General features: G+C 38.7%; 1 protein-coding gene across 2 annotated transcripts; it reads right to left on the minus strand.

Annotated features, from left to right (window-relative positions):
- Positions 1–7,966: 7,966 nt before the first annotated feature.
- zbtb49 (zinc finger and BTB domain containing 49) lies at positions 7,967–13,591 on the minus strand. Of its 2 annotated transcripts, none has more exons than XM_004068968.4 (8): positions 13,466–13,591; positions 12,989–13,162; positions 11,786–12,894; positions 11,625–11,671; positions 11,472–11,545; positions 11,148–11,230; positions 10,869–11,030; positions 7,967–9,330 (listed from the first exon to the last, which is right to left on the minus strand). In XM_004068968.4, exons 2-8 carry the CDS (start codon positions 13,138–13,140, stop codon positions 8,621–8,623), a joined length of 2,337 nt encoding a protein of 778 aa, XP_004069016.1. In that variant the 5' UTR covers positions 13,141–13,162; positions 13,466–13,591; the 3' UTR covers positions 7,967–8,620. The 2 variants fall into 2 exon arrangements, with proteins under 2 accessions (XP_004069016.1, XP_011473391.1); XM_011475089.3 differs by having other exon boundaries at positions 13,509–13,589.
- Between the last annotated feature and the right edge of the window lie 104 nt (positions 13,592–13,695).

The following is a 13,695-nucleotide window of genomic DNA, read 5'->3' on the forward strand; positions in this document are numbered from 1 at the left end:
AAAACATTTATTGTGTAGCCTAAACCAGAAGAAGCTTTTTATTCTGCTTTTTTTCCCCCCACATCGTGGATCCATTAAAATAATGCTTTGTTCATGGCTATTGGATAATGCATAGATTGGTTCGTTTATATGACATTTTAATGCAACTGTAAACCCCTTTTTAAAAAAAACGTAATTATGAAAGCCACGGATAAACATTCAAAAGGACATGATAAAAGCTTCCTGTAATCAGTTCCAGGTTGCTATGGAAACCTCTGGTTCACTGATTTGCTTTGACACAGCTTTTAATGATGATAATAACAACAACACTAACAGGGTTAATCAAAAATATGAAATAATAAAAATAAAATATATTTTCTTCGTGTCTAATATTGAGTCTTCTTTATGGAAGCGATTCTGTAGCATAAATAAAAAGCAAAGTCAAAACAGTAAGTGCTTTTTCATTTTCAAAATGAAGCTGCATTTTTGAATCGCTTTCATACTTCTTGTCTTTATTTTTGCTAAGGCAGTATTTTGAAGAGGTTTCTTCTGGTGGTGGTCCACTTGTTTCCTTGCATATGTTGTAGAAATTGGTCAGAATCAGCAGACCTACTTCATAAAATCACATTATTTTCCAAGTGGAAACATGACTCACTAAAACTGTACAATCTGCAACAACCAGAAACAGACCGAAGCATCATTCATGCATGGTCGCTCTCACAAGTTCATACCCACACACTTACAGAGACACACAAACAGGTCACTTTGTGTGATGATCCTTGGCTGTCTAAATGCCATCTGTGTCCAGGTCCACAACGAGCTGCAGCAGTTCTTCATCTAACAAGCCATGGTGAAAGGCAAGAAAGCCTGGGTCTTACATCAGGCATGAGTTAGGAGGGGTTTTCTGAGTCTGCTTCACTGGCGACATGTCCTATAAAGCCAACTGCAAACTGCCCTGACAGCCTGGCTAATTTTACTACATTTCTCCAGCCCCCTCCTTCTTAAAACCTCACTACCCCCACTCCTGCCTTAAGGGCTCTGTCCTAGGAATGAAGGAATCATTGCATCTGATTGGACCATATTTTCACCACAGGAAATCAAATTGATTTGGGCATGAGAAATAAGGTCTCTCATGTGCACTTCATCCCCTTGGTTTAGGATCTTTTTTGGATAATGCTCTGAGGCTTGCCCACAGACTTTCATGTAGAGTTGCCATTACATCTGACTGCACAGTCAGAAAACGGAGATGCAGTTTGAAATAACTAACACAAAATATTGAGGTTTTCTGTGCCCTGTCATAGCTTTTGGTGTCATTACAAATCTTTAAACTAACAGTGGAAAAACAAGCACTCAGTGAAAACTTTCTAATTTTAAAATAGGAAAATCTGATTAGTGATAATAATCTTGATACAAAACATTAAGATTTGTGTTATGAAATGCAATATATAGAAACTGAAGGAAAACATTTTTTCTCTTTGTTTTGGCTTTTTTCATAAATACTTTTTTGTTTAATTTTAATCAAAAATAAAGATATGTAAAATTGTGTTGTTTTTCTCTCACAGGATTGTAATCATTTGTTGGCTCCACCCCTTCAGTTCCTTTTTTCCCAGCTTATCACAGTACAAAAGAAGTGAACAACAAGTTGTTGAAAATGGAGCTTTAACAACCATATTGAATGCTTGGATTAGGTTTAAACTAAAATCCATTTTCAAATTCATTCATTTAACAAATGGGTTTAGTGATGATGGATCTAAACTATAACTAAGATTAAGATCAACTTTATTAATCCCCGTAGGGAAATTCAGTTGTAGTAGCAGCACCATAAAATTTACAGGGAAGAAAAACTCTTGTATACATGTACACACATGGCTACCAGTTATTTGTAGAGTCTAATGGCTGATGATAGGAATGACTTCCTGTACCGTTCCTTAGCACAGCGGGGGTGAATGAGTCTACTGCTAAAGCTGCATCTCAGTTTGTCCACCACTTAGTAGAGAGGATGGGAGGGATTGTCAATGATCGTCCGCAGTGTAGCCAGCAGTCTGTCCCACACCACCTCATTCAGATTGGCAAGATAACAGACCCTGCCTTTTTAATGAGTTTATCCAGTCTGCTGGCATCCTTTGCTGGTAGACGGACTGGTAAAACATGTGGAGCCTCCTGCTGCAAACACTGAAGTCTACTCATGCACTTCTTGTAAACAGCCTCAGCCTCTTATCGAAAATGAAACAATATATTTGTTCTCAAAGAAAATAAATTGCAACTCAATGGACCATTCTTTCGTTGAGCCTAAACTCACTAAAAGCATATGATAGAATTCTAAAACAGAAGGGTCAAAGATGAGGGTGCATTCTGCAACAGCGATCCATACAAAACTTTTTCCAATGCATAAATAATCCTTATGTTAAACAATGTTTAATTTATTTTTCTTATTTAGTCGTGAACCTTAATTTTATTTACGTTTTTCTTACATTTTCAGCTGGATGATTTAGATGTGTGGTTTCAAAAGTCTGGCATCTTGGTCATTAAAAAACATTTTGCGCTGCTCTATTTTGTTTATTTATGAAAAAATATAGGATGATCATTCCACCATGCAGGACTTTAATTAGCATACAAATGTGGGCTACAGATTTGTAATAAGTGGCTTATTTGACAAAAAGGAAGATACATTTCTTTTCATAGTTTATACTCCCTTATGACTTTTCATTGTTATTGATGACTTTTTATTTAAAAACTCTATTCTCCAAGCGTGTGTGATGAGGAGCTCCTGCCATGTCTTTGAATTTGCTGATATCCAGCAAATAAACTGAAATTACCTGAGGGGACCCAAATGCAGCCAATCAAATCTCAATTTGTATGTTGTTCCACGCTGCTCGCAACAAGTTTACAGGAATGTAACTGGTGCAACAAGAAACAAGAACATCGATTTGAATGAATAACAACGTTCTGTCTTTGGTGTTAGGCTTAACTGTATCTGTTGGAACATCCAGATTTCCTTGCTTGAGGGCGGATCACCTGTCAAGGATGCTGACAGGTGTCGAATCGGATCCTAGGAAACGAAGTGCAGTGCAGACCTAGACACAAAATGCACCTGGGTACAGTAGCTAAAGGCCAGGCTTTGTGTGTGTGTGTGTTTATCTCCGAGTGAGATAGAACCAGATAGAAAAGAATTGAGGCAGAAAATAGACAGTGAATGAGATGCAGGCTGCAGTTGTCATACACTGGAATTTATCATCATTTGACATATTAACAACCCGTTGATAATTTCCTCAGTTGAAAGCTTCTATGCAAAAACAATGTCTTTGAATTTTAAGGAAAACTACATTCATCTAAATGGATGCATTTAATCAGCTACAAAAAAAGAAGACAGTGAGAAACACATCACCGAGATTACGGCACAGCAACAGTAGGAACAGTCATTTGTTCTCCTGCTCTTCTTAAGCCTCTTTTATATTGTGACACACTGAGGAATTCTAGCATAAAGTCTAGGTCAACCTCTTATCCATCTCATCCAGCACCAACAAGCCTCTGCTCCACAGCAATTATAGCTCAACAGGAACCTCTGCCAGATCCTGTGCACATCATCAGCGCTGCAGGAGTCTCAACTGCAATAACCAAGTCCCAAGAGGTTCCTGTGTTGAATAATTGTCTGAATTAAAAAGGGACTAAAAACAATGCTAATATTTGAAAAGGGGGCCAGTCATTTGAAGACATAAAAGCCATAAGGGATGTTAAAAAGTCATCAACAGCCTTTGCATGGGGCAAAAGTTATTTGGCGTTCAACTGTTCGGCAAGTTGTTCCAGTAAAAAGATGTGAGGTCTGTAATGTTCATCATAGATACACTTCAACTGTGAAAGACAGAATGTATAAAAAAATCATGAAATTACAATAAATTATTTAAAAATGCATAATGTTGCAGAATCTACGTACTAACAAGCAAAACTTCTGTCCTTCACAGATATGTTACTTCTTTAAGAAGACATTTTATCCTCCACTCTTTATGTGTGTTAATGGCACCTGTTTGAACTCGTAATATATAACAGACACATGTCCACTACCTTTAACAGTCAGACTGTAATGAGTTAAACAAATCTGTGTAAATTCTTTATTACTTTGACTAAAATGCTTGAAATAAATCAATATATCAAATCAAATCAAATCAACCTCTCCAACATTGCTAAGACCAAAGAGCTGTCCAAGGACTCCAGGGACAAGGTAGTACACCTGCACAAGACTGGGATGAACCACTCGACAATAAGCAAGATAATGAGAATTGATCAGCTGTTGGAGCAGGAATATGACAACAAAAGAAAATCTGATATCACTGACTACCTGAGGGCTCCATGCAAGTTCTCACCTCATGGGGTTCAAATGATGTTGAGGAAAGTGAAGAAACAGTCCAGAACTTCATGGGGGAACTGGTCAAAGAGCTGGGACCACAGTTACAAAGGTTACTAGTAAAACACTAAGTTGTCATGGATTCAAATTCTGCAGTGCTCCAAAGGTCACCGTACTTAAGCCAACACATGTCCAAGTGTGTCCAAACCTTGTCAGAGAACATCTGGATGATCCAGAGGAGGATTGGTAGAATGACATGTGGTCGGATGAGACCAAGATTTAGTTTAATAGCCACATGCTGTGTTTGGCAATACAAGGATGCTGAGTTGCATCTCAAGAACACTGTGAAGCATGGGGGTGGAAACATCATGGTTTGGGGTTGCTTGTCTCCAAACAGGACAGGATGACTGAACTGTATTAAGGAAAGGATTAATGGAGCCATGTATTGGTTTGATTCTGTACAAAAACCTCTTTCCATCAGTGATAGCACCGAGTATGAAACACAGCTGGATCTTCCAGCATGAAAATGATCCCAAACACATCACCTGGGCAAAGAAGAAGTGGCTACGTAATACATTTTTCAAGGTTCTTGAGTTTTCTAGTCAGTCTCCAGATTTCAACCCCATAGAAAACCTGTGTAGGGAGTTGAAAGTTTGTGTTGCCCAGCCCTAAAACATTGCAGCTCTTAAGAAAATCTGCATGGAAGAATGTGCCAAAATAGCAGCTGATTTGTGTGCAAACCTGTTGAAGACCTTCAAGAAACATTTAACCTCTGTCATTGACAGTAAGGTTTTATTGTAAAATATTGAGGAGAATTTTAGTTTTTGTGCAAATACTTATTTTTGCATCATTATACTGATTAATTCTTTAGAAGTTAGACTATGTAATTTCCTGGATTCTTTTTCTATATTTAGTGTCTCACAGTTAAAGAGTACCTATGATAAACATTATAGGCTTCTCTGCCAAATACTTTTTTGCCTCAGTGAATAGTTACAGTACATTGCCCAACTTTCAAATTGGCTGCTTGATTTCTGTAGTCTTATAATGTCACAGTCAACCAGGTTTGGGTGGATTCACACATTTCATAGTCACATCCTAATTAAACCTATCCTCACATGCCTTCACCAACACAAAGCAGTGAAACGTGATTAGATATTGGAACAAAAGCCAGGCTTTTGGAAACGTTTCTGCGTAAAATGGCATTAGGCAGGGTTTCATTTTGCACCATTTAGACGCTGCACATAATCAGGATTAACTTCAGCATGATGGAGGAGGAGAGGGAGCAGCACAGAAAAAGGCAGAGAGGGTCGTGGGGGTAGATGATTCCCAATCAAATATGCCCTTTTTTTTTACTGTGGAAAAAGATTGACACTTTCTATACATCATAACATGCTTCTGTTTCATCCATTATGTGGATCATTGTAAATGTAATCAGATCATTTATAATTTTATTCTAGAATATACTCCCCAATAAGTGAAGGGACCGCAGGATCAAAAGTAGCAGCGGCTCTAAAAATGATAAATCAGTTAATTTCCATTTTTATAATTATTTTTTTATGTCTCCGTTAGAGCTTTGCTTATGAAATACAGAAAATAATTATTTTTTTGCTTCCTTCATTAAAATGACCTTTTTATCTTGGATTAGTGTTTAAAACTCTATAGAGAAAAGATGCTTTTTACCCAGCTCAAGCAAATGATTCATTCTGGATAAACTCTTTTCTGTAAACTATTAGCTTCATTATTTCCTACTAGAAACATGTAAAATTCACCCTCAATGGAATAGTGTAACCCTTGTGCTATCCAAGGCACTTTAACATTGGGAGTTGGGTCATCTAGACCCACTGGACGGTGCGGTGTGTCCATGGATTACATAAATTTCTCTTCACCATTATCCACCTTTGTCATAGTAGGGAGAACACATCAATGTAAGGGAGGGGGGGGGGGGGTCATCTGGACCCCATAAGATAGCACAAGGAAACTTTAATGATGATTTTAATTGTTTTTATTGCTTGAGTTTTTCTTGTATTGATATGGTTTATGGATATTAAAAACAAATAAACTCCATTATACTATTTGTGCAAAGAAAATGCAATGCAGTTACATTAAAGCCCACGCCAATAAAAATTGAGGGTTTTGTTTTTTTAACATTCTTGTGGCATATTCGCATGAAGGACGTCATATATGAAGAAATTAAGATTGATGTAGCATTTCTGAGTATTTCTTCATTTAATTTGTCTTGAATCAGGAGCAAACAAAACAAAAGGTGTTTAAAGACATTTGTAGCAGTGATGTAGGCCCCTACAATCAGCAGGCCACAAGCTCCCTGCTCTGCTGCATTCCGATGCATCCACTTGCAGACAAACAGATTCATGTTCCTCTTTATTATTCTCGTCCGAGCTGGTATCTGGCTCAAAACTGTACGTTTGAACAGCTTCAATATTGCTCGCCATTTTTGTTGCATTACTAATGTTAGGTTGGAGTTGTGAGGGGCTGTAAGCTAGACAGTCCTGCACACAACTCAGATGTGAATTTTTAACAAACTCTGCAGAAACTATGTCCTAAAAAACAGCACAGGTTTTTTGAGTTGTGCAAAAACAGCATTATCATAATTAAAAGAGCACTAGGAATACTTTTAAAATACATGAAGAGATGATTGGAGTGGGGCTGTAAGACTTAAACAATTAATAATCCAGAGATCAAAACAATTATGTTACAGTTCTATGAAGTATGAAGACACATACTTGCAAACTAAGTTGTGCCTCGTTGGAGAAAAGGATGAACAGAAGGGTTTTTTTCACACTTTCAGTCTATGCTGTTTGTGTAAAGTGAGAATTTGCACAAGAAGGCTTTGCATAACATTGCATGTGCTGAAGTCCTTTTTGCTTTGCAGAATGTCCTCAAAAATTATGAATGAAATTCTCACTATACATTTAAAAACAAATGTGTTAGAGCACAGAGAGTTTTGCCAGTTACAGGTTCACTTTCCACAAAAGTCTTTATATCATCATAGTTGAGAGAACTGATTTAAGAGCTAATGAAGGACAAGAAATACAGTGATGACAGCCCTATAATGTGTTGCTAGGCAACTAATCTTGCAGGCATGGGATGACTAGGCCTTTATGTTATGACAATTATGGCCAATCATTGGACGACAATCTTTGAGCAAACGCTGTCCACTGAGCGCAGTGTTTACATGTTCCACATCCTGCAGTGGGATTGCACAATGTTTACTGGTGCATAGTGCACACTGAATGTGAAGTAAAAGTGATTCTCACTTCTGACAGCTACATTTCCCAAAAGCACACATAATATCGACTCACTCTTATAAGCAATGTTCGTATCTTGAGGCACATGGCTGACTGACAGGCCTTGTGTTACACTCTACTGCGTTCTTCACAAGCGACTGATGGGAAAAATGTTTCGGAATGGCTTTCAAAACAAGCTTGACTGATGCGGTGAGATACAGTGTAGGTTTTGGATGCTTCTGCTGACCTTTAGATATCCATCAATCAATTTTCTACACTCACTTTAGTTTGTTTACGACCGCAGTAAGGCTTGAGTCCTTCTCCAATGTCATCTGACAAGGAGCAATGAGCACTACAGACAGCTTGGTTTATTCATCACAGAGTAAAAAAGAAAAACAATCAGTCCATTCACAATCATTTTTTTATTTTCAGATGCCTTAAAATAACTAGTTTTAAGGATGGATTGACGCTTCCAGACTGTGGAAAGAAGCTGGACGTTATCTCTAATCTAGCTCCCTCTGTAGGATGTTTGACCGCATAGCATTAACTAAATCAACCAATTACATTCGAAGCAGAAAAAGTAAAGCTGACACTGAAAAAAAATGTATTAGAAAGTTGTTTTTAATCTCAAAATAAATAGGAGATTTCTTCATTTTTTGAATAATACACTTTTCTAACATTTAAAATAAATGACCAAGGATGTAAAAACTTTTTGAACACATATGTAAGAGAATAAGCCCAATAAAAATATGCTCAACAAGCAGCTGAAGAAACATTCTTCCCTGAGGATCACACCTCAGCAGGTGACTGTCTTCAGATAAAATCTGTCAAACAGTTGATATGGAAAAAAACTGGCTGCAATTTTAACAGAAAGAAAAATTAGTAACTGTACTTGTGAAATCAGTAAGCATTTTTTTTTTTACAATTAAATGACTTTTTTTTTATCTCACCTCAACAAAAGCAACCATTCTAAAATGTGGAATTAAAAAGATTATCTGTAAATTGTTTTTTTAAAGCAATAATTCCATTAATTTATTAATTCTATGAACTTTGCATTTTACTGCTCCATTTCATTATCATTCTGCAGGGTTTTCATAGCCAGACCCCACAGAGTTACACTAGAGATAAACTGTCCTTCACCTGATCTATACTGCCTGCTGGAGTTGGAGCTAGTGTCTGCAGGAGGCAGGTACGGTTTCCCCGGTGCGTCTTTGTCTAAAGACATACTACCATTTTCCACATAGGGAACATACAGAGCCTCTTGAGGCCCGTGATGTTTGACAAGTTTTATGCGGTCTGTGCCAGGAAGAGCTGAACTTCTCTCCTGGGGGTTAGATGACAGAAGGTGATGGGGAACCAGTGAGCGAAGCTCAGGAAGAGGGTTGGATGCTGGGCTGAGGTGCGCGCTGGAGCGTGGAGTTTGTATGTGTGGAGCTGCCAATGGGGGTGAGGAAGAAGGTGATGAGGGTTTCTCTAACGCCTGATTTGGCATCATGATAGAGAAGTGCGGCTCCTGTGTGACCACTGCTGCTCTATTGTGGCGGTCGGGTTTGGAAACTGAAGTGGCTCCGTCCGTATTTTGTGGTCGCTCAGGACTCACTGTTGCCAAGTTATCGACAGAGGGTCCCTTGCAGTGCATATTTCTGTGTCGCCTCAACATGGCTGATCGGGTGAAGCTCTTTCCACAAGTGCTGCAGATGTAGGGCTTCTCTCCAGTGTGTGATCGTATGTGCCGCTGCAGATCTCCTGAGCCAACAAAGCATTTGCCTGGACAAAACAGCTGAATGAGCAACTAAATCAACTACAACTGAGAAAAATTAGACTTATTTTGGAATACAATACAAGACCAACAATACTATTTTAAATTATATACACACACACATATATACTGACCATTTCCAAAAAGTTAGAATATCATGGGAAAGTGTGTTCATTTTCATAACTTCGTTCAAAATTTTTAACTCGGAATGTGATGGTTTTGGAAGCTCTTCCTCCACCTCATTCTACTCTTTCTGGATGTCTGCAGGTTCTTGAATTTTATCCTTTTGATAATCCACTGAAGCCCACGGTCATCTCTTTGCTGCTGCATCTTCTCCTGCTACATTTGGTCCTTCCTTTAGACTCTCCGTTGATCTGCGTACAGCGTTCTGTGAACAACCAGCCTCCTTAGCTAGGAGCTTTAGTGGCTAACCCATAACTATGGAGGGGATCAATAATGGTTTTCTGGGGAGTGGTCAGGTCTGAAGTCTTCTCCATATTGAACCAAATTAGGACAATTGAACCAAACTGAACCAATTTAAATACATTTGGATAACCTGTGATTTGAGGTTTGCACGTGAATAGTTGGTGAAATTCAGTTTAAACTAAAGTATTCTGTTTTTTTTTTTTTGCTTTTATGAGCTGGAACCCAAATCTATGTCAAAATTAACTAAATAAATACTTGTAATCAATAAATGAATCTATACTCAATGAAAGTTTAATTGTTTTTTCATGAAATTATGGTATTCTCATAGTATATTCTAATGGTATTATCATTCATTCATTCATCTTCTTCCGTTTGTTCCCTTTCGGGGTCACTGGGCTGCTGGAGCCTATACTGGCCACTAATGGGCGAAGGCAGGGGACACCCTGGACAGGTCGCCAGTCTGTCGCAGGGTAGAGTGTCCACAATCACACACCCACGCACACTCACACCTAGGGACAATTTAGATAAAATCTTTTGGACGGTGCAAAACCCATGCATGCACGGGGAGAACATGCAAACTCCACACAGAAAGGTCCCCCGTTCTGGTTCAGGTCCCCCAGCAGGGATTTGAACCTGGGGGCAAGAGGGCTAACCGCTGCTCCACCGTGCAGCCTATGATATTCTCATTTGTTGGAAAGTCTATGTGCATATGTGTGCATTTAAAAAGTCAAAATAGTTGGTTAACTAGTAAAAATGTTTGGTGATAAAAGCTAAACTGGGGCCAGACTTTGAACTTGAGCATATCTGGCTGGCAGAGCCAGTGTCAAACTGTTTTTTTTTTTTTTTTACTCTCCAAGTTCAGAAGTATCCCAAATGATCAATAAAAGTTTCTGCCATTGACAAACTAACTGTGAAAGAATTATAGAAATATAGACTTTTTTTTGTAAAAAGAAAGTATAATTGGCAATCAAATATTGATTTGACATGCAATCAATGCTGGTGTCCAATGATCTCAAAAGGTTAGGGATCTAAAGTTAGCCCAGAAATGCAACAAAACTAACTGTGCGTCATTGTCTGTTTTCAAAACTGATTAGAATACGGAATCATCAAACTATCTTACCACAGGTGACACAGCAGTGTGTTTTTTCCCCGGTATGACGGACCCTGTGCTTCAGAAGCTTTCTCTGGGTGTTGAAGGACTTGCCACACTGGTCACAGGTGTAAATCTTGTCCATTGTATGAGTCCTCTTGTGTTCCTTCAGATTGCCCAAATTGTTAAATCCTGAACAGAAAATCTAAAATTAAAAAACGGTACAGCTTTTAGAGCTCAGATTAAGTTGATTGATAATCCATCGGAACAAGTTTTAAGTGAAGCCTTTGACTGATAGAGATCACATACCTCGACCACATATGTCACACAGATGTGGCTTCTCTCCTGTGTGAACTACTTTGTGACGATTAACATCCCCCGCTGCAGTAAAGCTAAAAAAAAACAAACATTTGATTTTGTGCGAAAATCATAAAATGGCTAAAAAAAAAGGTATTTTATCTCCTTTTTCATAGAATTTTCTTTTAAACAATTTAGGATTCCTTTAGTTAGTTAGATTAAACCATCAAAAACAAATTTGTCTTCAAAATGAAAACAATTATATATGTAAAAAAAGCTTTTCAGTTGAAAAAAGGCAGCGTGAATTTAATATGCATTATAAAAGAAGTTTACTACCTTTTACCACATAATTCACAAATGTATGGCTTCTCTCCAGAGTGGCGCCTCAAATGAGTCTGTAAATTCCCTGCCTGCAACAGAAATGTAAATAATAATAATAACAATTTAAAAAAAAAACAGGCTGAGATTTGAAAAATAAAACACAATTACCTGTGAGAAGTTTTTCCCACAAATGCTGCACTGGAAAGGCTTTTCACCTGCAACAGATTAAGAAAAAAAGAACTATATCTCAAAAAATTGACTATTTATTTTAAGAGACTTCATGTAATAACAGGTCATTGGTGTCCAAATTCAGCAGAAACAGGTTATACCAGTATGTGAGCGCTTGTGCAGCTCCAGGTTACTTGGATGTTTGAAGATCTTCCCACAGACCCCACAGCAATACTGCTTGTGTCCTGGCTGCTGTGGAGGCTCTGGCAGAGACTTCAGATTTGGCTCATCTTGGCTTCCAGGCAGATTGGAGAGCTGGACCTCTGCTGACTCTGAAACCTCCTCTCTCCTTGCGCTGCTGATTTCAACGGGAGCTTCTGAGGTTTCTGTCTGCACCACTGATTCACCTTGATGGTGTTCTATGGGGCTGCTGATAACAGGTTCATTGACTGACTTGTTGCACATTTCCTCAAGAGCCTTTTGAGAGCGGAGGTAATTATATTTCTTCAGATACACCGCTTTCTTTGGGCGAACTGGCTTATTGCTCAGAGAATCAGCTAAATCTGTGTTAGGAGTGTTTAAATTGTCTGAGGGCATTAAAGAACGGACATCCTTTCCTGCCGATGCAGATGGTGGCTGAGAACTTAGTGGGTTTCCTGAAGTCACAGAGGTATCACTAGCTCTGGGGGTAATTCCGAGCTGACACGCTTGTTCCTCTGCCATCATCAAAGGGCCTGGGACTTGATTTGAAGCAGCATTGTTAGTCTGAATTGCACTTAGCTTGAAGTACTGCTTACTGTAGAAATTACGGAGCTTGTATCCATGGTGCAGAGGCTTTTCTGCAGACTGGGAGCTGCTAGACATGTCACAGTTAGAGCTGCTGTTGGGTAAAGAAACCGGCATTCTTCTAGTGTGTTCCGTATCACTGTATAAGTTAGGCCGTGGAGGTTCTGTGGGACAGTGCAGGTTAACATCGTGAGTCAGGCTGCTTCCCAGAAGGCAATCGTGCTCTGAGCCTAGCATTCCTGGGAGAGTGAAGGAATGCATTTCCACGGGTGGGGGGCAAGGTTTGAGGAAAGCATTACACAAATTCTGAACGTTTGGAACTTGTAAGTTCTGTGCTATGTCTAGAAGTGCCTGTACATTCTCTTGGTTAATGTCCAGGTGGGATGTATACATGTAGTCCAATATTTGGCCAATGCCACTGACATCTTGGATAACCAAGTTAAAGACGTCATTCTTCTGACTGGGAGAATTTTGGAACAAAGACCTGAAAAACAAATGTAAAAAATGGTCATATCTCTTAGGGTTCACAGCAACACCTCATGTGGATATTCTGTTGTCAAATAAATGCATAAAAGTACCTAAAGTAGGAACTAAAAGCAGCCAGAACGTTTTTGTGAGCTTTAAAACAGACTCCTTTAACCACCAGCATGCAGTCACAAAGCAGCCCTTGGATTCTTTGCTCCTGGAGCTGCTGTAGGAGGTAGGAGCTGTGGCTGGACAGGGTCTCCATTTATGATCACTCAGCTTCCCCCCTTTTCAAAGCGAAACACACAAAAATCACATTTAAAACAACAACAACAGCCTGAGTTTACACGACTCAAAAGTAAAAGTTGATTACGAGTCAAAAGTAAAAGTTGATTAAAGGGTTGAACTCTAGTAGTGAGCCACACACCGCAGTCCATGTATAAATATATATATATATTTTTTCAAAAATAACTGTCATGTAGCTCAAGAATCGCTACAAGACCGTCCATGCAAAAATTTGACCTGCTACTAAGCTAACAGCGTGGCTATTCGAGCCATTTACAATGACAACTAATAAATAAACAGCTGACCTGTCTTAATTATAAAGGTGTTTATTTATATATATTATTTTACTATTGTCGATATCCATTCAGAGGGGTCCCAAAATCATTGTGAAGTGTTTCGTCTTTTATTGGGATGACGGGTCACTCGCGCTTAATAACATTACGTAACTTCCTGGTACAACGCTTATTTTGTACCCCTCGTGGGAAAGAAATACATCTTATACTAAACCCCCAAACAGTGGGACTATATACATTTC

This window comes from Oryzias latipes, chromosome 5, assembly GCF_002234675.1.
Source record: "Oryzias latipes chromosome 5, ASM223467v1".
In the NCBI taxonomy this organism is placed as follows: domain Eukaryota; kingdom Metazoa; phylum Chordata; class Actinopteri; order Beloniformes; family Adrianichthyidae; genus Oryzias; species Oryzias latipes.